This window comes from Myodes glareolus, chromosome 20 (genome assembly GCF_982192425.1).
Source record: "Myodes glareolus chromosome 20, mMyoGla1.1, whole genome shotgun sequence".
NCBI classification, from domain to species: domain Eukaryota; kingdom Metazoa; phylum Chordata; class Mammalia; order Rodentia; family Cricetidae; genus Myodes; species Myodes glareolus.
Window position 1 is genome coordinate 12737317 of NC_142045.1, and position 26605 is coordinate 12763921.

General features: G+C 39.1%; 1 protein-coding gene across 4 annotated transcripts in view; it reads right to left on the reverse strand.

Annotated features, from left to right (window-relative positions):
* Positions 1 to 6887: 6887 nt before the first annotated feature.
* Positions 6888 to 26605, reverse strand: part of Fstl5 (follistatin like 5) — a 501743-nt gene continuing 482025 nt past the window's right edge. For all 4 annotated transcript variants that reach the window (XM_085682503.2, XM_085682502.2, XM_048424769.3 and 1 more), the window contains one exon: positions 6888 to 9430. In XM_085682503.2, the coding sequence (XP_085538629.2) occupies positions 8728 to 9430 (703 nt within the window). In that variant the 3' untranslated portion in view covers positions 6888 to 8727. The remainder of the gene's footprint in view (positions 9431 to 26605) is intronic.

A 26605-nucleotide genomic window follows, 5' to 3' on the forward strand; every position in this document is an offset into this window, starting at 1 on the left:
GACCCCCCTCGTCCCCACCAGGTGTGATGTAACTGCAGCTTTTTACTTTAAACACCCTGTCTTCTTCTGTCTTGGCAACAAGAGTCCTTCCCAGGCATGGACCTTTTCTTAGTCATCTGGCTAGAAAACTTTCTATAAACACAATGTGGTGATCTGCAACTTTCTCACATGAATGAATTCATTGGAGGTGCCATCAGAATCTCCCATACTGCCTGGAACCCAGGTTCACTCTGACTTTTCCAGACCAGGGAGAGGCTGCAGAAGAGGTAACCCTTTGCAGATGTGCCAGAATCCTGCTGCTCTCTCTGCCCTAAATAACTATTTTGTTCCCAGACACCAAAAAGGCTAAACCTTTCTGAAATTAGGGATCTCAGGATCCATAATTTACCTAGGAGGTAAATTTACCCTGAATTTACATCTGGTTAGGAAGGCAGATTAGGCCTCTAGAGGAGTCATCTGAGGCACTATAATGGTGAGCCTCTAAGAGGAGCTTGCTTTCTGGGGAGAAATCTTTGGGGAGTCTTCTTATGTAGAAGGATAAGACTCTGAGGATACTTCTTTGGGAAGGAAGATCATACTTCTTGGCAAGCTTCCTTAGCGTTGAGGAGGATAGACCCATTAAGGAGCCTTCATCTGGATAAAAGAAACAGACCTCTTGGGGACCATCTTTAGAATTGAGGAGGATAGACCGTCTGATAAGCCTTGTGAGGGTTTTGGGAGAGAGTCATGTCTTAGTTAGCGTTTCTATGGCTGTGAAGAGACACCATGGCCATAGTAACTCTTCTAAAGGAAACCATTTAATTGGGTAGCTTACAATTCACAGGTTCAGTCCATTATCATGATGGTGGGACATGGTGGTGTGCAGACAGACACGGAGCTAGAGAGGTAGCTGGGAGTTCTACATTTTGCCCAGGCAACAGGAAGTGAACTGGGCATGGCTTGAGCATACATGTGACCTCAAAATCCAACCCCACAGTGACACACTTCCTCCTTCCTCCAACAAGGCCATGCCTACTCCAATCAAACCCCACCTCTTCATGGTGCCACTCTTCATGAGTTTATGGAGGACAATCACATTCAAACTACAAGTATAACAAGGAGCTATCCTTCATTCTCTGCAGTAAGTTGGGATGGCAAAAGTAGAGACCCTGGGTTCCCATTTCTGCCTCTCATGAGAGATCTGGTTTTACTGTGGCTGAGTAGCTTGCTAACCGCGTGACTGACTGAGCACACACTGGGCAAGCTCTGCCCAGAGAGTTACGTTGCTGCTTTGTTATTGGTGTTTCTGTCTTGTTCTGTGCCCTCCCTTGTAACATGAGGGGGCCGACTTGTCGGGGTTTCCGTCCTGCCCGGTACCCCCCCAACCGGCAAACCCAAAGAAAATCACATACGGGACTCCATAAGATTATAAACTGATTGGCCCATTAGGTCAGGCTTCTTATTAGCTCTTATAACTTATGTTACCCCATTATCCTTATCTATGTTAGCACATGGCTCCATACCTTTCTCAGCAGGGCAGGTTACATGCTACCTCTTCAGTGGTCTGCACAGGAATGGAGAGAAACCTTCCTGCTTCCCAGAATTCTCCTGTTCTCATTGCCCCGCCTCTACTTCCTGTCTGGTTTTCCCGCCTATACTGCCTGCCTGGCCAATCAGCGTTTTATTAAAATATGATTGACAGAATACAGACAGTTCTCCCGCATCACTCCCTCTTGTTAGTTTTCTGAGACAGAGATTTGGACTGCTTCCCTGCTCTCACCATGACTTATCCTGGCTTCACTAGGTCTGTCTCATTACCTCCTTCTCTCCTAGCGCCCCAGCTGGGCTGAGCACTTTGCACTCTAGTTAGCTGTACCGCAGCCTCTCTCCCTCTTTGCGGCCTGGAGCATTCTTTACACGTGCTGTCCTCGCTGTGGCTGGTACTTGTTACTCATTCTGTGTGTTTTCTTTGTTATCGGTGGTTTTCCCAATTACGCCCCTTCCCCCAGGAAGGGAAATTTCCAGTCATACCAGACCATACTCCTGAAGTCACCTTAACTGACTCAAAACCCTGCACACACCCCCAACACGGAATCTGTGACAGGTTTTACAATGGTTCTTTTTCTTTTCATTGCCATTGCTTCTGGGCTGGTCCTATAACTTCTACTGGTTTGAATGTTCTGGCATGGGGCCCACCCAATCTAAGCCATATTGTCTCTGATGTGTGCTGAAGAATCTTTCCTAGGGGATTGAAGAAAACTATTGTGTTTCCTTTCCCGAAGACCATGTAAAGCTTATGGGCCCTCCTGTAAAGTGGAATGATCATCTACAGCTTCCTGAGATTGAGCTATTGCTCCAGTAGTCTGAGTTAAGATGTAGGGAATTCCAGGGTACCCTGATCTGTCCTCTTATATAAATCAGTGGATAACATTGGTTCAACCGTGTCCCCAACCTAGCTCAGAAAATTTTCTTTGAAAAATTACCCCCACTGTTCTAATTTCTAGAAAACTCCCTGTTGTCTCACCTCCCCACCAACTGCCTGCCCCATGTTATCAATTTTTAGAGTTCAAGGATGAGCCTCCGGTTTCTCTCCCCATTCCCTAAAGCCTAGACTCTAATGTCTATTCTCATCTTCCTTGTCTTCCAGACACACCCTGATCCCCAGATGGTTTTGTTAGTTAGTTAGTTAGTTAGTTAGTTTTTTTTGAGACAGGGTTTCTCTTTGTAGCTTTAGAACATGTCTAGGAACTCACTGTGTAGACCAGGCTGGTCTCTAAACTCACAGAGATGTGCCTGCCTCTGCCTCCCTAGCGCTGGGATTAAAGGCATGCACTACCACTGGCTGGCCCACCTAGATGTTTTTATGACCTTGGCCACTGGTTCACATGCTGGAAGACTACACCACTGGGAGTAAGCCTTCTGATCAAACACCATTAATGGCACCCCAGTACTTGCTCTGGTTCTTGTGCATTGAATAAGTGTCACCAGTGCCTTATGACAGAGATTACAAATTCAACATTAAAGCCCACTAACTTATCACTGAATTTTTAAAATGGAAGCCTCTGTCCCAGTTGGCAGACAACTCCTTTGAAAACTAAGTACCACCATCACTTTACTTCCCAGAAGACGAAACTTTCTTTTGTGACTGTCCAGTAGCCTAAGCTATCTGCCCCTCTCTCTGAACAATATCTCCCTCTTGGTTCATCCTTCCCAACCATTTCTTGTGTTTCTCCCCAGCTCTCTACCTCTTAGTCCCGCCACAACCCTACTACTCAGCCTGCATTTGCCCAGAGCCCAAACATGGTCAAATCCCATCCCCCTTCTCTAAAAGACCACCCCAGGCCCGTGGGGTGGGAATATAAAGTCTAGTCATGTAAAACTTGCAAGATAAGGGCCCAGTTGGAACAGGATGGCTCTTAGCACAGGGCACCTGACTGTTGCTGCAGGGACCACAAAGCCATAGCTGTTGTGTGGATAGGAACGAGGCAACCTCTCCCAATTCTTTACTCAGACCAAGACCACAGGTCTTTCATCAGTCTTGCTAGCCTGTGAGTCCCCACCTCACAGTGTCCAGAAGTCTAAAGCTAGTTTCTTTGCAGGAAAACCCTTAGCTATTGCACAATTGATAAAGCCAAGATTGCCTAAACAGAAAATACATTTTCTGGATGACATCTCAAATAACAATACTAAACCACATTTCCTGTGCTTATGTAGGGCCAGAAAGTTTGTGGCCTTGAATTTTATCATCTGCTCATCCCTAGTTCTAAATAAAACACCCTCATCAAAATCACTTTACAATTTTACTTACAAAAGAAAATTCTGTAAGACAAATAAATAAGTAAAATATCTTATGTATTTTTAACTTTTAATTTTCTTAAATTTTCTGCTCTGCTTGCTCTTTCAGCCTTGCTGCAAATTTCATCCATTGAGGAAGGTAACCTAGAAAGGGTGGCATCATTCAGAGAACCATTGTAGTTTTGATTGTGGGCCAAGTTTTCAGTGACTGATCCATCCCTCCACTCCATAGAGCTGCTCACCAGACTCTAAGTGCCGGTCTCCAGAGGCCCACACTCAGGCTTTAGGGGTTGACCCTGCCCTTTTCTTAGATGCATCTTTGTAAGGAAAAAACTCACTAACATTTTTCTAGCCCAGATCACGCCAAAGTCTTTTCTGCATTATAGTCAAGGGTCAGATTTACTTAGTTGGCTAAAGCTGGCACTTCCTGTGGATCCTGGCTTGCAAGGGTGCTAGATTCCCCCCAAACCCTGTTACCTATGTTACATTATAACACATATAGGATTTATTCTTCCAGAAAGAGAGGAATATTAATCATAACTTAACATGAGGATTCCTGTACTATCAGTTTCAGATTTTACCTCTCCATGAAATTTATCCGGAGAGATTGTGGTTGGAGGAAATGTTAAAACATACTTTTGAGAGGTGTGGTTTCCCTGTTACCCTTCCTGCAATGTCTAACGCGAAACAAAAGTACTGACAGGTGACATAGCCCTGCGTGAGCTCTTACAGGTGTGACTGGACTTTATATCGCTCTCTGATATGTTAGTATTTGTGAACAGTAAAATTGTCCTCATATTTTTCTTATGTTACAAACTTATATAATGACTTGTCAGACGCAATTAAACACATTCCTTCACTGTGTAAAAACTTAACTAGTGAATATAAAATTCAGATGAATTAACTAATACTTAGAAGAAGTCTCCAAAGAAGGTCTGAAGGTGGATCTGGCACTTGCTGTAATTCAGGAACTGAATTCTGTTTGTCCAGTCTGTCTGTCTCACACAGATGTAATGGACCAGACAGGAATGGGTGTTGGAAACAGCACCGACTTGCTTTGCATGCTGCCGCTTCTCCTGGTGCAGCCATTGTTCACTCCAATTCAGTTTCCTTCTCATCTGAATCCTCATTCTCTCTCCCTCAATCTGCTTCTCCTTTACACCTTTCAGGGTTCTCTTGATCTTCCCAAGCCAGGTCTATCGCAAGGTCTATCATCGTTGCTGTTTTTTATGATACTTGTTATTATGCTGTCGTGACAGATATGATTCCTCAATAAGGTTTCATTTAGTGGACATTTTAATGTGATTGTTATATATGAAAAACCAAAAGCCAGCATTCTTAAAAATAGCTATCCAATCGATAGCTTCCTTCTACTTTCCTTTCTTCCTTTATTCTCCTAAAGGAAGTTTTTAAGCGCTGCTCTCACTGGGATTTCTTCTGCGTATACTACTATTATTGTTTGTTTTCGTATCTGTATGGTTACCTCTACACACAGAGGCCAGAGTTCAAACTAAACTCTCCTTCCCCTGGCACCATCCAGACATACAAATTTGAGAAAGAACTTCTCTAGAGAGCAGTAATTGGGATACCCTGAATGGTATATTTGGCAAGTACTTTACAAACTTAGTCATAACCCAGTCCTGAAAATATTGCTGAGCCTCTGCCATAGTCAAGTCTTTAAGGGGTTTTTAGTCTGTGCCTCGGTCTCAGAATCTGGCTGTAATACCTTCTTTCCTTTAGCTAAGTCTCCTTTCCAATAACTGTCCACTTCCTGTGACCGACTCTGCTCAGGGGCCTTCCCACCTCATGCCCTCCTTTTTTCTCTGTTGACCATTTTACTCTCTTCATAGCTCTAACTTATCCTTTCTTCTGTTGACTGTTACCCACTAAAGCTGTGGGCTCTTTGTAAGGCAGGGTTCTCCTGATTATACTGCTTTTCCTTCACCTTTGGATTCTGTGCAGCGCTGTTGTGGTGGCAATGTGCAGGACACCTTTAGTCACTAAGAGCAGAGTGATGCTGACATCTTGTCAGGTAGCTCTGCTCTGTCTTTGAAGAAGGAAGTGTCAGTACCACAGTAACTGAAACATAAATACGATGTGAGCTTTTTGCTAGGTTTCCGCATCTGTATTTTATCTATTCTGCTTTAAAAGAAAGAAAGAAAGAAGGAAGGAAGGAAGGAAGGAAGGAAGGAAGGAAGGAAGGAAGAAAGAAAGAAAGAAAGAAAGAAGGATGGAAGGAAAGAAAGAAAGGAAGGAAGAAAGAAAGAAAGAAAAAGTAGTGTCGATAGCATGATTCAGGAAGATAGCACTTGCTCAACAAAGCGAAGGCCCTGGTTGCCTCAGTGATGAAAAAAATAGAGCTGAATTTGTGTATCTAATGTATATATAGATACAGGGAAAGAACATTGCATTTGAGTTTCCTTTTGAGAACCTATCCTGACATAATTCCTTTATTGTCTGAGACATTCTGAAGAAACAAACATCACAGGACACAGGTTTTGGAACAAACACTAAATAGTGCAGGTGTGACAGAGACAGTACAGAGTTTCCTCCATCTGGTATTCTTGCTGAAGCCCTTTGAGGATGACAAGAATTTGACTTCCCCAACTCTGTTCCGGGACTTGAGGTCAAGACATCCCAGGCAATTTATCTTGTCTTCTGTTAAATTGCTTGCTTGTGCAAATATCCACATCCAGATAATTGCTTATCTTATTGTCTGTTAAACCGCTTGTTTGCACAAAGCCTCCCCCTGAAGCTTCATAGAGAGATAACAGGATATATATTCCTGCCTTTTGCTCTAAACACTAAGGCCTACACTGGGGCCCATAATACCTGAGTGTAGTCCCAACAGGTTGGAATAAAGACTTTCGTTTGCCTATACACTGTGTCTGAGTGGTCTTCTCTGGTGCGATCCCCATAACATGGGATATAGTAAGGTTGATATTTTATGAAAAGATGAAGTGAAACTTTTTTTGGTTAGGCCTCCCTTCACTTTCCTTCCATGCCCTCTCTCACCATCATTTTTATAATAATAGGGGACACCAAATTATTTATGGAGGCCAGGGACGCATAACATGTCATGCACACTAAATAATTTCTGGGTACACAAGCAATAAAACATAAGAGGTTTATTCTTTTATCAAGCAGTGACAACAGACGGCATCCACATGGTATAAGCTTCTCAAGAAGGATGTACATGTACGGACAGACAGACTCCAAATCGTTAACACAAAGACATTGCATGATTCATGTTCACAGGGGAGGGAGTTACTAAAGAGTAAAACAGACTCAGTCAGTAAAAAGATAAGCTGATTTTTGCTGCTTAGTAAATCTATCTCCCTTAATATTTCCTTAAACTAAGAAGAAATCTATTATCACACAGCCCAGGGTGCTATATACACAGAAGAGAGTGCACGCTATAAAATTCCAGATTTCTATGCAGTTTTACACAGTTTAAACGTGAGTAAAATTTGCATTTCAAAAAAGATCTTATTGGATTACCTTCAGCAAATAGACATTATTTCAATAGCTCATTAGGAGATTTAGCAACAGTGATAAGAAGAAAAATAAGTAGAAAAGTTTCTCAAACCATTACTAGTCCCTTAAATAGTTTTCTCCTATTCCAATAACCCAACTTTTTGGTATTAATCTATTTCTACTTGTCTCCTATTTTCTCCTTTAGTAAAAAGGAAGAAGGCAGTCAGTTTTACTTCTCTACAATATCTCAAGAGGCTCAGGTGGGTCACAGCTAGGGCACACGGTAAGAGACAAGGTACTTTAGGATATGAAGGAGTAAAAGTCATTTTGAAAAATGATGACGGATGGGCCTTTTTGATAGATACGTCTGAATAACAAAAGCAATGGAGAAGTTCACCTCCACTCTCACTCTCCACCATTGCCTGATCTTATCCCGTTTCTGTTAAACAGCATCCATCTTATAAGGATCAACCAAGGGAATGACTGTGCGACAGAACACTATGGAGAGGAGTTCCAGTTCTGTCGCACAGTCAGTCAGTCTGCCTACCAGCAGTTCTCTCTGTGCGGACACAATCATGCTCCTTTCCTAAACTGTGCAAGTTCCTGACCTATACAACACTGGGGTACTTAAAAGGGTCAATCCTGGTAAGAAAGAATGTAACCTCGGTAAGCAGTTGAATTCCCAGATAAACTTACACTGATAACATAATGCACTCAAGTTAATGAAAGTAAAATGTGTACACAATACATTGCAAAAGGTTTAACCAACACATTTTCTCTCCCTTCCTGTCCATTTTCTTTAGCAGAATGCACATTGTACACTGTGCAGTGAATGCTGGATTGTTTCTCATCAGTAGACGGCCCAAGGCCAAATTATGCCTTCACGTGACATTTTATTGAAGGTCAAACAAATGCCTGAAGGCAGGATTTGGCGCAAGATATCAACATTTCTTAATGACCATCGATTCATAGCTATGAGGTTGCCCAATATGCAGAGTTTAGCCTTCCTTTTTCTCCTATGACATTTCCTTCAAGGCACAAAAGATTATAAACAGTTGACGGGACAGAGTATTTTGAGTTGAGAATTTTAAGGTTCCACAAGACCTTTTATTTCAGATATAAGCATAGCAAAAGGACAGAGAAAAAAAATAAAATGCCTTAAAAAAATGACATGATGCTTAGGTCATCTGAAATTCCCTGCAGTTTACTTTTTTAAAAAGAATTTTAAATCTCATTTTACTGGTTTAAAATATAGTTACATGTTTGATTTTTGTGAGTACTGTAATTTTTAATTAAACATTGTGTGAAATGTTCCTAATTTGTCATTATTATTGTAAAAAAAATTCTGGCTTAGTTGGACAAACAGAGTGGGTTTTTACTAAGATATAAACTTGGAAAATTTAACTAGTAATTGAAATAAGGATCATGTGTAATGTACTGTAAAACTATTCCTCCATGATTATGTAACAGGGCTCCTTAGGCATCTCCAACCCAAACAACAGTATTTCCTTTCTGAACTTCGGTGATCTCACAGTTTAATTTATTAAGGCGACCATCCAGAATGAAGAGAGAATCCTTAGAGGGGGTCATGAGGTACTGTCCAAACAGTCCACTGCCTTGGATGTGCCTGTTCTTCTGACTCCAGGGCCAGTCTTCCGCCTTGAGGGGTTCTTTGAGACTTTTGATCATCTTAACCTTCCCAGAGGAGAGCTCGACAAAGAGCACGTCGGTTTGCTGACTTGAGCTTCCGTAGATGTTGTACTGGTGGGCTTCCGTGAAGGATGGCTGGAAGGCCAGGTCAGATATGTGCAGGTTGGTGTGAATCTCAAAAGCATCCAGGATCTCTCCTCTGATGGTGATGTACTGGATTCTCACGAGCCCTTTCACGTCATTCACGCTGACAAGATAGTGTCCATCTGGCGAGATGTAAGGGGTGCCTGTCACGTCACCATTGAAGCCGATGATTGAGTCAGTCACACTGTCCACCACGAGCTGCGGGGGAAGCGTTCCAGTGACGTCAGGCTTGCAGCTAATAAAGTAGTAGCCTCCCAGATGGGTGTATGCCAAGGATCGCGGAATGCACCTTGAATCTCTCAGGTTGATAGTTTTGATGTAGGACATGGTTTCAAGGTCAATTTTGTGCAGCGCTGCTTCATCTTTGTGAAGAATAAATCCAAACCTGAAAAAATAAAACTGAAGTTAGAAAGGAAGTGATAGAGTTGTGGAAGAGAAGGTAGAAAGATCTTAAGAACCTGACGATCAGGGACTTCACTGTGAGATTGTGTCTTCCAGCAACATCAGAAACTATAGCCATCAAGTCTCTTCAACATGACCACTAAAACATGAACTGAACAAGAACACTAAGGAATATACCAAATTGCATGAGGAAAAGTCCATGACGCCTCATCCGTACACAACGTATTATAGACAACTGAGCAAAGCTGTGATTGGAAGAGGAGGTCCTCCTCATGTAAGAACACACCAGTTGGCTGTCTAATGACAAATGGTCAGCCCTGAAAATATATGTAGAAGTAACATTGTATGGAAATAACTTGTCAGTTTTGAGGTATATATATATATGGGGCATATCACATATATGCATATATGTGAAATAAAAAAGATAGAAAATAAATTTACACAAGGGTAGTGAGGAGTAACTGTAAGCCTTGGGAGGAAGGGGAAGGAAGGTAACAAGTTTACAATTATAATACAGGATCAACATAAAAAAAGCAAAGCAAAAGATTTTGCATGCTTGCACTATAAAGAAATCTGAATGTATGTGAAAAAAAATTAACCTGCGTAGTTTAACTGGTTTATTTGGTAGGTAATATGTATGAGTAAAATTGATTAAAAGTAGTGTTATGTATCAGTTAAACCATGAAGCTAAAAATTAAAGTCCAAATATCAAGAAAGAGTTGATAAAATGTGTATAGTCCTATGTATATAGTTTAATCCTCCAAAACAAGTAATCTCTGTGAGATTCAGAGGTACACAGTGCAGATGTACCAGAGAAATGAGAAAGAGAGATATTGAAAAGGTAGTGCCCACAATTGTAAATATGTTGGGTCATCAGTTGCAATGTGACTTTCATTAAATAGTCCTCCTCTATTTATACACCCTGATTTACTTACAGAGAAACTCAGAAAGTTTATTCAACCTGACTGAAAAAAGGTACAATTGCAAAAAAAATAAACAGTAGAAATTTCTACTGTAATCCAAAAAAGTTTTATGTATTTACTCAACAAAGCACATTGAATTTCTGTAAAAAATCACATTTTTCATTTTAATAATCATGTAGAAATGAGCAATACCTGGAGGCACTCTCTACTTGGAAACCTCCCGACTATACTGGCATGTGAATCCCAGAGAGGCATTTCAAACTCACTTTTACCTTCTATTTTCAATCCCCAAGTCTCATTCCAGGCCCTGTAGCAGACCACTTGCAAGGAACTGTCTTTCTTCTCTGACTCCACTACTCCTCATGGCAAGCCCAATTTTTCTCATTTCCTGTCAACCCTCTCAGAAACTGCCCCCATGTAGCCCATACCCATACCTTTGTGGCATACACTGGGCAGGAATTCCGAAGCACTCCCTACCAAGTAACCCATAGTCCCCACACATTCCCAAGATGTAGAGAAAGAAAGAGAAACCAAGTAATGTAACACCCGCCCAACAAAGACAAGATAGATATCTATAAATATCAAGTCAAAACAAGAGTTTCAAGAGCAATTAGAATCACAATGAGAGGGTAAGACAGGATTAAAAGACACGTTTTTTTTTTTTTCATGCCATATAGTTGTATTAACCATTTCGTAGATTTTCTTTTAGGGAAAAAAATGAAAAGATATGTTTACTATCACAATAGTTTTAAACTTGGATACCTAGAAGATGATACAAAAACTTTATCATTACCACCCAAGACAATATAGCTTCATGAGAACTCAACTACAGTAGGCCTTGAAAAATGCAATATATATCTGAAGTCCAAGACAAGGACTTTAAATTATAAAGAATGATCACAAATAAGGAACCCCGTTGACTGGAATTGGCATTTAGGTACAATGTGAACTCATCCAGTACTTAACTACACACCATGTGTAGTATCCATATTGGCCTGATGGAGGAAATGGAAAGGAAGTTAATATACTGTGTCCTCCAGAGAAACTTTATTCAAGCAGTGGACACTTATACTTGTAATCTCAACTTTCTAAGTGGGGTGTCTGAGCTTCTGCACAGACAGAAGAAGGGATAGATGTAGTTACATTCCTGTTTTGACTACTAAATCACGCTTCTATTATGCTGGGAATTTTCTGAAGATTCTATATTACCCTGCATCCCAGAAGGAAAGCACAATTTACAATTCGAATAAAAGAGAGAGCAAAATAAAGCAAGTGCTTGCAGGTAATGGAAATCCAGCCACAGGGATGGGATAGCCAAGTAACATGGGACTGTATTAATAAAGCTGTTACATGCCAGTTCCTGAGAAGACGGAGTTACCTGCAGATTTGTGTTTTGTGCAGATCTCTGAATTTGATCAGAAGAAAGAGTGGTTTATACACAGATCTACATATAATGAGCTGAGAGTGGAAACAATATACTGGGGGTCTCATTATTTTTTATAGATATTTTTTGCCAGGTTTTTCATTGGTACATTAATAAGAAGTCATCTATCTTGGACTTGAGAATAAACTCAAATAAAGAACAATGTTCATTCACCCTTGGTTCCTCTCTGAACTCAACCAGCAAACAGTCCTCCAAATGAATGAAGCCACATAAATAATAAGTTGTTCAGTGATTAATTAAGAAACTACAGAGCATGCTGTAGATTGCTTTGTAAAATTATAAAAGAGTGAAATAGTTTTACATAGAATAGCATTTGAATGTATTCAAAAGAAAAAGAAAAACAATAAGACACAAAAGGAGAAGTATCTTTTCCTTTATATAAATAAAAATGTAAAATCACACCAATATCCACTTTGTAATGAGACAATACAAAATGAGAAATTCATATTAAATATGAGCAAGGTATTGAGGTTATGGATGACAGAAAAGAATTAAAGTAAAAAAATAAAATATGTATAATAAAAGGGTAATTTTAAAAATGACTAATCATTCTATGTTATGAAATAGGTATAGCTAAATATAAAGTCAAAAGAATTGTCATATTTTTCAAGACATATATCTATACACTGGGTTGAATCATGTGGTCCAACCATTTGGTAAATTTTCTAGGGGGAAAAGGGAATTGAAAAAAATCTGTTTAATGATATTTTCCTTAAAAACATCAATTTACTAATTTTATAAAAATAAGTAAATAAATATATGTATACAAAAATACATGCACTACATATTTAGGTTTACACATACACTATACTCCACTGAAAAAATCCGAAGAACATCAAAGTATTTTTTCTAAGTGGAAAATATTGCAATCATTCAGAAGTAGATTTGTATCTTATATATTAATGTAAAAACATACTGTAAGTGTTATTTAACATTATAGACAAGATGCAGACTACAAGCATACTATGGAAAGCTTAACCCTAACATGATAAGAAAATGTGTATTTTACACAAAATGAAACCCACAGAGACAGCTGACCAGAGCTGCTGGGAACTCATGCACTCTGGATTTACAGTTGGGGAGCCTGCATGGGACCAAGCTAGGCCCTGTGCATGTAGGTGACAGTTGTGTGGCTTGGTCTTTTTGTGGGGTCCATCGCAACGGGACCAGGATTTATCCCTGGTACATGAACGGGCCTTTTGGAGCCCATTCCCTATGGTGGGATACCATGCTCAGCCTTGAAAAATGGAGGAGGGACTTGGTCCTCAACTTGATACACCGGGTTTTTCTGACTTCCCACGAGAGGCCTTACCCTCTCTGAGGAGTGGATGGAAGGGTGGTGAGCAGCAGTTGTGGGGAGGGGAAAGAGGGGAAGAGGGGAGAACTTTGGTTGTTATGTAAGATGAATTTAAAAAGAAGAAAAAGAAAAACAGAAATCATATTCAGTGAAATCTGAAAGAATGGCAGAAATATTGACAGGAAGACATCAATATTCACCTACATCATTAATTAGGGAGAATTACAAAGTAAGTTGACTAAGTAAACAAGTGCTTATTCCCTTCCAGTGAAAGACATTCATGGCCTGTAACATCAAGATTCAAATTCTATAAAGAATTAGGTGAAATTAAATCAATGGCAAAGAATTTCATGAATTTGCTGGCAATAACAGTAGAAGATGACAAGATTGAGAGTCACTGTTGATGTGGATGAACTGATGTTCTCAGATACATTTTTAGAAGTATAATAATTTTAGGCTTTCTGGAGAATAATTCAGCATATTCTTTTTATATTTAAATATATATTTTTATTACTTTATAAATAATACCATTCTAAATTTCCACTTCCTTCCCTCCTCCCACTTTCCTCCCGCTTCCCCACTTCTCTTTCTTTCTCCCCCTCCAGTCCTAAGAGAGGGCAGGCTACCCTGCCCTATGGGAAGTCCAAGGCCCTCCTCCCTCCATCCAGGCTTAGGAAAGTAATTAAGCAGCATATTCTTGTAAAAGTTCAATGGGTGTGTGCTTTAAGAAAGCAATAATTATTCTCATTTCTTTTTCTTAATAAATTCTTACAAGCACAGCAATGACTTCAACAAAGATTTGAAGGATTTGTTTTTAAATCTAAAGATCAGAGGAAAGAATGAATTATATATCAATGAAATTCTATACAGAAGTTATAAAAATCATAATATGTAGTACTGACAGAGGTATTTACATTTTATTTTAATACTCAATCATTTTTTTATGTGTGTGTTCCTGAGTATACAACATTTGTACAGAAGCCTGCAAAGATCAGGAAAAGGTATTGGATTGCCTTGATTTGGAGTTTAGGTAATTGTGTGGTGCCATGTGGGTGTCATCAACTCAACCTGGTTCCTCTTCCAGATCAGTAAGTGCTCTTCAATACAGTCATCTCTCCAGACCCAGATGATGATTTTTAAATGAATACAATCTATATTGGAAAGAATATTTTTTAAAGATTTATTTATTTATTGTGTATACAGTATTCTGCCTACATGCATGCCTGAAGGTCAGAAAAAGGCACCAGATCTCATCACAGATGGTTGTGAGCCACCATGTGGTTGCTGGGAATTGAACTCAGGATCTTTAGATGAGCAGGCGGTGCTCTTAACCACTGAGCCATTTCTGCAGCCCGAAAGGAATATTTTATAAAGTACTCGGGCAAAGTTTCTTCAATAATTGATCTCAATGATAATTCAAAAGTTGCTATTGCTCTGAAGATAAAAGTTCTATGTGTCCTTCAGAGACATAAGAAATTTTTGATTATTACTGTATTCATTTCTGAATCGTTTGTTTGTTGCGTTAGAGGACCCAAATACATAAAGAAAACTTTCACAGCCAGGCAGGTGGTTCATATCTTTATTCCCAGCAACTGTGAGGAAGAGGCAGGTATATCTCTGTGAGCTGGAGGCCAGCCTGGTCTACAGAGCAAGTTCCAGGACAGGTTCTAAAGCTACACAGAGAAACCCTGTCTCAAACAACAACAACGAGAGAGAGAGAGAGAGAGAGAGAGAGAGAGAGAGAGAGAGAGAGAGGAAGAGAAGAGAAGAGAAGAGAAGAGAAGAGAAGAGAAGAGAAGAGAAGAGAAGAGAAGAGAAGAGAAGAGAAGAGAAGAGGTTCATGGGTTTTGGTGTGGGTCAGTGTTAAAGTGCTTACCTAGCACTCATGAAGGCCTAGATTCCATCAATACCCAAATGATGATGTTGAATAGGATGTGTGTGTGTGTGGGGGGGGTGTATGATCATATTCAACCTTGTTATTTGTCAGATGAATATAATTCAATAAGTGAGAAACTAATTTCATTTAACAAATTAGGAGTATGTGTTAAAGTTGCTAAAAAGTGGAATTTTGTCCCACTGCGAATGACACATTTACTTGCTTGTAGACAATAACTAGCAATTAGCATGAAGGATCTTTGTCATGTTTATGTACCTTGTGATAGTAACTCATTTCCTCATTAGCCACCCTGAGGAGATAATGTACATTCAAAACGCCATTATGTACAATTGAAAAATTTGGTAAGCAACTTAAAAGTATAAGCATGAGTGAACACTTACAAAATGCTCATGTAGTCATGTAGTGCTAACATACCTGGTAAGCTGCTGTTAATAAAACGTTCATTCTCATTTGTTTAAAATTATATAAAAATAGAGTAATATTGTGTGAGTCGGATAATTAAACCTTTAGAAATAAAATAAGCAAACCTATGCATGAACTGAAGAGAAAATTGAGTTTAATCCTGGTCATATTCAGAGACTGGATCAGACTTGCTATGTTTTATTTGTTTCAATTTTATAGACTTTGTTCATGGGCATGGCTCTATGTCTTTTTTAAGAAACTCTATATATAGAAAGTTGCTGATATATTATCAATCTTAATTCAAATTAAAACTTTAGTAGTTTTAAAATTATCCACCATCAATTTGCACTTCATTAAGATCATGTAGATACATGTAGGGATGCCTCATGATGCTTCAATAAGGTGATTCATACATGCAAAGCCTCACATTCAGACATAAGTATGCTGAATTAATTTTGAGTGTCACGATATGCTTACATATTAAATAATAAAAAAGTTATATAGGTACAAATATTATTGTGATGATGACCTGCATATAAAATGGGGAGCTAACCGTGTAGCTAAAAAGGGAGTAAAAGCTAATACTAGACTGAGTGTCAGTATGAAGCACTTCCCCCAGTGATAGCATCGAATAGTTTTCAGAGCGGAATTAAACTCAAGCATCACCAATAGAAAATGCCTGTGTTTGTGGTTCTCATAGAGACAGGACACATTCATAAAATGCTGTGGTGAAATGAAAACAAATGCTTTCCTCCTAGTGGGAACACCTCTTAGAGTAACTTAGGGATGGCAAATCATTCTTATCTAAGTATTCATTTTTTTTCAAAATTACACATAAATGTAAAATCATTTCTCCCCTTCCCTTTCCTTCCTCCCATCCATGTCCTTCGTGTTTCTTAATTTTGTGGCCTCCTTTTCTTTGTTATTTGCACATATATATGTATTTGTGAAGATTTGAAATAATACAGCCGTCTGAATACAATTGATGTCGTTTGTATGTACATGATTTCAGGACTGATCATTTCAGATGAAACACTCTTTCAGGGAGCTCATTACCGTGGAAGGCTTGTATTCCCGATCTCCCTCGTCCTTAGTTGCACATGGGACTTTTTTATGCATTGAACCCTAAACTTTTTCTATGAGTGCTGTCGTTGTCCAACTCCTGTTCAGGTTGTCATCTTGGTGAGTTGCTATGGATGTACTTTCTCTGTCATTTTCAGGAGACTTCATTTTTGAAAATTTGCCTTGAAACCCATCATGTTACTAACCCTACTTTTGTACTCAAAATTGTACCTCTCTGGACTTTAATTTTTAAAAGCATTTGAAGAACTTTCCTTTTTAATCTATTGCCTGAAATTTGATGAGTGAATTGCAAATTTAAAATAAAGTATTCTGTTTCTGTAATATTGGAAAAGGTGGAGCTCTGCTAAGCCTGAACTGAGCTGACACTGCAGCAGAGAGAAACAGCGAATTGTAAAGAGTTGAACTTCTGTGTTTGGGAAGGGGCCTTTCTGAACTCAGTAGCCTTTCCCTGGTGACCCCTTCTCTTAATTTCCCCAATGATACAATGGAAAATGTATGAAATACTATCAAGATGGTTGTAGAATAGAAACCCAAAATGTTCCTGATATTAATGCTGTAAATCTCCCCAAAGACTATAATCTCATGGATTTAATTTCTGTTTGTATAATGGTTGATTGTGCTAAGTCCCAGAATACTCTGAGAATAAATTAATTTGAGAAGCCTCCATGTTTTAAGTAATGTCACTGCTTTGAAGGTTAAAGAATACATAGTTAGTATTGATAACAATGAGCTTAAATTGGTTGTAGTTCACTTGGAAGGAAGCCTTCCTGCTGCTATTCAGAAATATTAGAATTCATGCTAATGAATTTAGAATTTTGTAATGACAGTCTCTTTCTTTGTATCTTAAATTGGCTTACATTATCTTATAATTGTTTTATTTATATTAGACTTTACTTAAAATATTTTGAAGTGATAAAAATATATTTATGTATTTCTGAAAAGTGTGCATCAATTATGAGCAGATGGAAGACACAAAGAGTCTGCTTCTGAAGAAATTTGGTCAATAGGATGGACCTCACATTTGTGAGCAAGGGAGTAAAGGAAGACAGGTCCATTCAAATGTAGTGTCCAGAAAACAGTGTTCATAACAAAAATGAACATGTTAACAAACCACAGGAAAAGTCTTATACAAAATATATTTCTTAAAGTTCATTCAAATTAAATCATTTTAAGAAAGAAATAGCCTAAATTGTTGACATCTATTTTTTTAAATTTTTAACTCTCTCCTAGAAGTATCTAATGAGCCAAATCTTACTGGTTGTTGATTAAGACATTATTACTAAGTTGAGAAGGTTCTCTTTGAAATAAAACAGTGTTGTGTTTTCTTTTCAGAATGTATTCACAGCATTTAGGGGTTAGATAACATCTTTCGCTTTGACTCAGTGGGACTGATAGGCTTTATTTTGCTAGGAAAAGATTTGTATTCTCGTCCTTTCCTCAGCCTGCAGTGTTTCTTCTTGTTATCTCTTTATATTTGATGGACACCTAGGAATTTGGTCTTTGAGCTGGGACAAATCAAGACTCATTTAGTGGCTGGTTCCACCATTTTTTAAAGGGATTTGCAAATACAGACTCAAAATCTTCTTTCTACACAATCTTTCTATGTACCCTTTCTTGAATATCACGTTATTCTGAAATATCGAAATAGTATTTGGAACTTCCAGAAACTAGTAGTAATTATTAAATATAAATGAAAATCAAAACATTGACTCATTGTGACAAGAGCTTTGAACACTTCACCATTCCCAAAGAGGGAAAGCATTGCCTCTTTGTAATTTCTATAGTGTCCTGTTTTCCAGGTATTTGCAACTCTTGTATTCTCATACTATCTTTGTAAAATTAACACAGTTTTTTAATATTTGAAAACAAAGAAAGTTTACTCTAGATTAATGAATTTCATAAAACTCTTCACGTACTAGAAGTTCTGCTAATTGTTCCAGCTGGCTTTTTCTAATTTACCAGGATTGAAGTGATTCGGTAGGAGCACACCAGTTTCTGCTCCCTTCAGACTAGTCTCTGACTTTACTCTATTACTGATCTGTGTTCAAAATCCATTTCATGTTACTCACTTGAGTAAACAAAACTGTAATGGGTTAATAATAAAGATTTGGATATTGAGTGCATCTTTTGTTCTACCCTTAATATTTAGAATAACCACTTTTAATGCATGAATAACTGTCCCTTGCATATACAGTGTAGTGATATTTCATTTGTATTTTAATAAATAAAGCTTGCTTGAAGTTCAGAGAGCAAAACAGTTATATTGATCGGCCTTACTGACCAGGTTGTGGTGACACACACCTTCTATCCCAATAGCCATGCTAGAAACCAGTCTGTCATGGTGCGCACATTTAATCCCAGCACTAGAGAGTAATATAAAATGGGAGGAGACAGCTTTCACACACAATCTCATTCTCACATTCCTAGAGGATGGATTGCCATTTCAAATTGAGAGAGAGGTAAGAGCCAATTGTTGGCTATTTTGTTTTTCTGACCTTCAGGGTGAGCCCTAATTTCTGTCTCCGTGCTTTTATCAATTGTATATATATGAACATACAAATGAATACAACTGGAAATTCAAGTACATTTTAATTGGTAACTAATTTTGTCCTCCATATGGATTTATGAATGACTTGAGTGTGTTTGTCTGTTACAGATATGGGTTTTAAGTTTTAAAGAGACTATGCCGACCTGGGTTATTGATGCCTGTTTTCTCAGATACTTAAAAATGCTCTGTTGTCAATCTGTCTTTGAGTTTTGGTCTCTTACCTTAAAATGTTTACTTTCTCTGAACTTTGGAGCTTACTTTTTTATTTATATTCTATCTAAATAATGGCTCTTTGGTTCTTTTGCAATAACACATAATCATCAAGAATGAGAAAATATGTATACAAAGTCTAACATACATTATAGGTACTTAGTAAATGGCAGCTATTATCATTAATAAAAATAATAAAATTTCAAGAAAATATGATGAAATTACAAAGACTGCAAATATCAGTGAATAGCTTGTTCTAGCCTGGAATTTAGACCATTTTCCTGAGAAAGTCTGCATCTGCAAAGAAGGATTTAGGGGCTCAACTTTCTCCTTATTCCATTTTGTTACATGTTTACTTTCATGGCTCATTTAGTATTTTATAGTAATTTTGCATTTTTGATTACACAAAAGAGATATGTAGCCAATAATGCAACATACACAGCACTTCAAACGCAAGCTGCTAATTACTTTTGACATTGTTTTTAATTTGTGTCTACAGTGGGCAGGAGATGATGGATGGCCAGTTTGTGTAGCTTATTAATTTACAGCCATAAGAAACGTTTCTCCTTTACATATTTAAGTATGTGTGACAGAATTTACATTAATTCTTAGCATATACACATAAAAATTTGTTGATGAGCTTTTTTCCCCATACCAACTTATCAACACCAATATATAGAGTAGTATATGATTTTCTTGAAGTATCACAATCTATTGCAATAAATAGCATCATAACTACTCTACTGGAAGAAAACATTTAAAGCCTTGTGTGATTGTGGGTCATCACACACTGTTCTGATAAGGCTTGGTGTGCTGTCTGATTGATATGTCGCAATGTACCAAACACTTCAGAGAACCGACTAGGCTTCCGACCCTTCACCCTGTGCCTTTAATGTCTTTGTGTTGAAAGTCCATGTTTCCTAAAAGCTTTTGCTATTAGTTTTTGTTTCTTTTCAAGAATTTTACCCTTGCCTTCATTTCTGCTGCCATGTCAGTACACTGGTGACTAGGTAGTTTATGAAGGACAGCACTCTGGAGGCTGGGATATCCAGGAAAAGAAGGACCAGTCTATATTGTCTGGTGGCACCTTCTTGGTGAGACCTCACATGGTGTCATGGTAGAAGACAAAGAGAAACTCGGTCCCTCATTTACTGCTAATCATGAGACAGAGCCCCATTGCTCAATCTTAAACCTCCCCAAAGTGCTGCATTGAAGTTCAAACTGCAGTGAGATTTTTGAAGAGCACAGAACAATCAGTCAAATCATGGCAGTGTCCCAGTTTTTGTCTGCTTAATCTCAAATATTGTCAGAGATTCTTATCACTTCTCTCAATATGTGACAGCTCTAATTACATAAAAGTACTATTTATGTCTCATTTAATAACATACCCTTCTTGACCTTTCATTTTTCTTTTTAATTGTAATCAGTTCAAAAACTGTGCTAGAGGCTAGCAATCTACCACTGACTACTCTTAAGTATTTTGCAGATAAAGACTGAAAGTATGGGCCCAGGGCTGGGTTTTGTCTGTTTTCAGATATCTGCACATGCTAAATCTTGGTTTCTCCCAATCTAAATTCCTCCTTGGTAAGGAGAGAGTAGCAAGGTGATCTCTTACAATTTTTGAAGACTGTTAATTCAATCAAGTATTAGCGGTGTCTTGCTTATACTACAAGTTAATTAAATAAATATGTTAAGACACTCATGAGTTCATGAATTCCTTTCCTTCTGTGATCTTAATATTGTATTAGGTACAAACTTCCTCTAGGAGGAAATTATACGTAATCTTTATCTTTGTTTAAATTACTATTGCTCTGATGAAACACTGTGATCAAAGGAACCTGGGGAAGGAAGGGTTTATTTCAGATGACACTTGCATACATTGCTGTTCGTCTTTAAAGGAAGTAAGGACAGAAACTCAAAAAGGGCAGGAATCTGGCGACAGGAGGTGATGCAGACATGAAGAGGTGCTACTTACTGGCTTATTCATCAATGCTTGCTCGGTGTGCTTTCTTATGGAACTCAGGACCGCCAGCCCAGGGACAGATAGCAGTACCCTCAATGGGCTGGACTGGGTCCTTCCCCACCAATCACCAAATAAGAACATACCCTACAGACTTACCCACAGCCTGACCTTACTGAAGCATTTTCTCATTTGAGGTTTCCTCCTCTCCAATGACTTTCATTTCTGCTAAGTCAGCACAAAATTATCCATATACTCTTGTTTAATATGAAAGTCCTTCTCAGGAAATGAAGTCAAGAGTTACACAGCATGGGTCAGATGGAGAAGTGGGAAATAAACACACGAAACAAGACACGTAGCATGTTCTAACAGTACACGGAGTTCTTGAATTGCACTAATGAAAGGTGCGATGTAGATCTGTTTGCTTCAGCTCCTTTCTAAGACCCTGAGAGGTGAGCCTCGGGCAGGCTTATCCACAGAACTAGCTCTTTCCAGCACTGAGCTCTATCAAAGAGCAATCATTGGGATGAATGCATTATTTCTCTTAACATCTTCCAGACAGCCTGAGACATTATGCTTCATTACTTTGAAGGGCTTTTGCAGGGTTCAGGGATAACTTGCAGTCTTTCAGGAGAATGGACTTCAGAGCTTCAATTGCAGTGGATTATCAGCTGTGTTGGGAACACATCACCCTGTATTCACTGGTATGTGTTTCTTGTTTCATGGCCTCTTTCTGTTTTACTTGGGATTCTCTATTCTTTCTAAACCACATATATATTTAATTGACTGTACACAGAATACACATAGGTTTTCTGAAAGTGATAGGCCCTTTTTACTCATCATTCTTTGAGTATAGAGGGTTTTGAAGTACAGTAGGAAAAAGGAAGGGCATACCGAAAAACAAACAAAATACTCATGAAGGCAGGAGGTGAAGGTCTAGTTTCCCAAGCACCCTCTTGAGATTGAAGCACTTTCTCGAAAAATGGCTCTTTGCCAATGAACATCAGGTTCATTCAAAATTCTGATCAGCCCCTGACCTTTCACCAAAAAGGAAGTAATCCCAGTCCTACCTCTTTGAAGGCCTCTCTTACAGCCCCTAGAATGACAAATATGGTGCCAAAGGTTTTGCCCTTTACTCCTCTCTGTTCCTTGAATAGAAATAGTTAGGTAACATTCTGAAAGCTAGCCCTCAAGGTCTATTTAATTATTTTTCCACTGATTCATTCCTGAGACTAAATACAAAGTTCAACAATCAAATTTCACTATTTGACAATACTGGCTAACATGTTCAATCAGGACTTACCAACTCACCCTAACACAGACACCCCCTTTTTTTTTTTTTCTTAAAAGCCCATTCCTCAGAGAAAGAAAGAAAGAAAGAAAGAAAGAAAAATGAAAGAAAGAAAGAAGGAAGGAAGGAAGGAAAGAAAGAGAGAAGGAAAGAATGAAAGAACAAAAGGAGAAAAGAAAGAAAGAAAAAAGAAATTGCTGTTGCTACTGCTTCTGTCTCCCTTTACCTGATCTAGAGGCAGCACCCTCCTCCCAGGGTAGTACATCTCTTTATGCTGAGAATTTGATATTTGGCTGTGTCCTCTACAGACCCTTATGTGATGTGGGATTCCCCTCTGTATGCTGTGAATATCATTGGTTAATAAAGAAACTAGCTTAGGCCTGTGCAGGGCAGAATATAAATAGGCAGGGAAAACTAAACTGAGTGCTGGGAGAAAGAAGGTGGAGTCAGAGAGATGACATGTAGCTCCGCTGAAGACAGATGCCACTCAGTAAGCCACAATGTCCTGACAATACAAAGAATAATGGAGATAGATTAATTTAAGATATGAGTTATCCAGAAATATGCTTAAGCTATTGGTCAAACAGTATTGCAAATAATATGGTTTCTGTGTGATTAATTTGGGGCTGACCAACCAGGAACAAACAAGCAGCTCTCATATAACTGCTTGGGCTGCCCACCCCACATTGGTTCTGGGACTTGGGTCATGACTTGGATCAGTTTAAAGGACTCCCAGCCCATTGCTTACATTTTCCAGTACTAATCAGTGAATTTTCCCTTATTACCCATCCTAAACCTTCTCTAAAACAACTGTTGATGACTGTTGAGTGTTGGCACCTCTGTTCTGCCTTGTGGGGGTGAGAATAGTGCATTCTACCAAGCCCTTCAGTGGTCACAGTGAATGCCCTTCGATTGCTGTTAGGCAAATTCCCTTCAGTTCTACTTGAAAATTGGCTGGCAATTTTTGTTATTGGTGGCCTCTCTGCCTTAATACATTGTCTGCTCCTAACAGTCTGAAAATTCTGTTGTCAGGTCTTAAACTTCTCCTCAAACCGACTGTGCCCTCACTCTGTAATAAGGCTTGGATGATGACCCTTCTCTCCCAGAGATCTCTCTGCTCATTCGAGATCTTTGAGGATGTCCACGATTCTTAACCCTGGTACCTGGTCACCATTATTAGCAAAGAAGATTGCTGTTTCTATCCTGACTTAAAAGTCTAACTCACTTCCAAATTACTGGTGCATCTTAACACTAAAAAATAACTCTTATATTCTATAGAAAATAATAATAATAATATAAAAATCTTGATAATTTTGTGGGTACAAGGTCTGAAGGAAGGAGATACCCCTCCTCATCCTTCCCCTCTTTAAGATGCTCTGTACCTCTCTATGTCCCTGCCTTAAGCCTCTATAGTCCCTTACACTCACGTCCTGCCCCTAAAGTCACAATGCGAGCCTTGAAAGAGGGTGTCAATGAGGTGGCACTGCATACTGGTAGAAGGTTGCTTCTGTGACATTCGGTTCTGCTGACCTCGTAGGCAGAGGAAAACGATGAACAGAAATAGCAATGATTCCGTTGAACTTTCTGGTTGTCGAAACCACCAGGGGACCACTTTAGGTACTTAGACTGATTAGCTTTAACTGTAAACTTAACAGAATGTAAAGTCTGCTGAGGACAGAGATTCAGTGTGGGATTGTTTACACTGAGTTGAACTCTGGGTGTGCCTATGGGAGAAAGCCTTAAGTCAGTTGATTAGTTGATGTAGGAAAGCCCTGCACACTGTGGATTCCTAGTCCTTGGTTCCTAAATTGTGAGACATTGAGCTGAGCACAGTCAAGTAAAGGGACATGTATACACTTATTTCTCTCTGCCCTTGACTGCATATATAAGCTGAGAAGCTATTTACACTTCTTAGCCTGACTTCCTTCCCATAGAGTGTAAACTGGAAATTTGAGGGACTGACTATCCCCCTTTGGCAGATGTTGAATGCAACTTGTGTCTCATACACCAGACACCCTCTTCTTAACCTCACTTGTGATGTGGCTAATGGGTCTATAACCTCATGGATGGTACCCATAGATCATGGGTGTTTTTGTATCTGCCTAGAGATAGGGGTCACTCCCTGACTGTCTTACCCACTGATCATTCAGCATAATAATACTTGCCTGCTTGCATTAACTTTCCCTCATGTGCTTTACCACATGCAAGAAGAATTCTTGGCCTGAAGGCATAAGAAAGAACCCCTAATGGTCCTGACTGTCACCACATTGATGGGGCTAAGAGTGGCTGGGACTGTCCTGGGCACCTCATCCCTGGTGATTTTACAACAAGAAATTGGAATAATTTGTCACAATTTACAGTGACCTTAGAAAAGACAGAGACTGCATTACATTATTTACAAAAGTCTTTGGATTCCTTAGCAAGGGTAACCTTACAAAATAGGAGAGGCTTGACTTGTTTATGGAACAGGGAGAAATTAGCAGGGCACTTGGGGAAGAATGTTGCTTCTATGCAGACCATACTGGGATAGTTATAAGAATGCTAGATGAGTTAAGAAAAGATATTGATTCATTTAAGTCAAGGACCCCCTATGAGATCTGGTTTAATTGGTCCCCATGGCTTACCACACTCATCTCTTCCCTAATTGGGCCAACGGCTATTTGTTTATTGATCTGTCTTTTTGGCTCATGCATTCTCCAAAGGATGAAACAAACATTGCAAAAACAGATACAACAAGTACAACTCATGGTCCTTCGAATACATTATGATAGGCTCGATACATCTCACCCCACAGATGAACTCTCAATTTGAAGATATCCAGGCTAAAACTCCAGATAGGCATGGCCCTGACCCATACTTTCTTCCCGGTGGGCTATTCTGGATTGGTGACCAGGGTAGGGGTTGGGATATAAAACAAAAAAGGGGGAGGTGTTGGGTCAAAATAATCTCAGGGCCTGTACTTGAGGCCTGTAGGACAGAGAAAATCCTGGCTCAAGTTTGAAGCATAGTCTCAAAGCTGCCAAGTGGGAATGAGACCACAAAATCTAGGTATACACCCCTCAAGTCAGAAAGAGGACTTGGCTGTCTCTCGTTGGCTAGGAGTACACCCACATCACACGATGTCACTTAACTTATATAAGTGACACTCACAGTAATAAGCTGAGTTCCTGCTTTTACTTGACTCCGTATTGCATCTGACTGTCCTGCATCATAGGGCTGCTGATCGGGTGGGTAATGCACTCACGTTTCCCTGGGGAGTAAGGCTCAGGAGGCCTGGCACTTTAACCCACACAGTAAAGGGAGAGAACCAACTCCATCAGGCTATACCCACAGACGTTGGCACATGTACATACATACTAAATCACAAGAACAACAATGACAACAAACATATATGCATATATCTGTAAGCAAATGAAAGTAAAATAATATTACAAAGAAAACACTGTTCAGGAGGTTTTTTTTTATGTGTAATACAGAGAATGGAACTCAGACCTTGCATATGTGCATCAAATCACCACTAAGCTACAAACTCAGTCCTTACCTTTAATAGACAAAATCTCAAAGCTCCAGGTGTTCTTGAGTTGGCATCGTAGCACAGGAATGCTTAGAACTCACAATCCTACCTCCATCTGCACAGTATGATTAGAGGTAGGTGTCACATTAGAGCAACACTTGTCATCACAGCAAATGAGAGCCTGTGGAAGTCTTCGAGAGTCCTGACCATAAACATGGAGCTTTTCCTCTTGAGTTAATGGTACTCATGCATCTCAAATTATTTATTTTTACTATTTATAATACTATCTGAGAATATTGTAAAAGTTAGGTAAGTGGGGGACTTTAAGGGAAGAGAAGGGAGGACGCCTGAGATCAGATGTATACCTTAGAAATACCAGCATGTTTCTGAGTACCTAGGTTTCCACAGAAGGCCTTCGAGCTGCCTGTCTAACTTGTCATTGCTTTGCTCAAACAGACTGTGTAATAAGAACAACAGACATGATTTGAGCATCCCTGCAGGACTCCTAAATGCTGCTCCTCCAAGTTCCCTAGAGAATTTGTTTTATTTTTCAGAAATAAAGCATATTTCTTGCTTAGAAAAAGAGTAT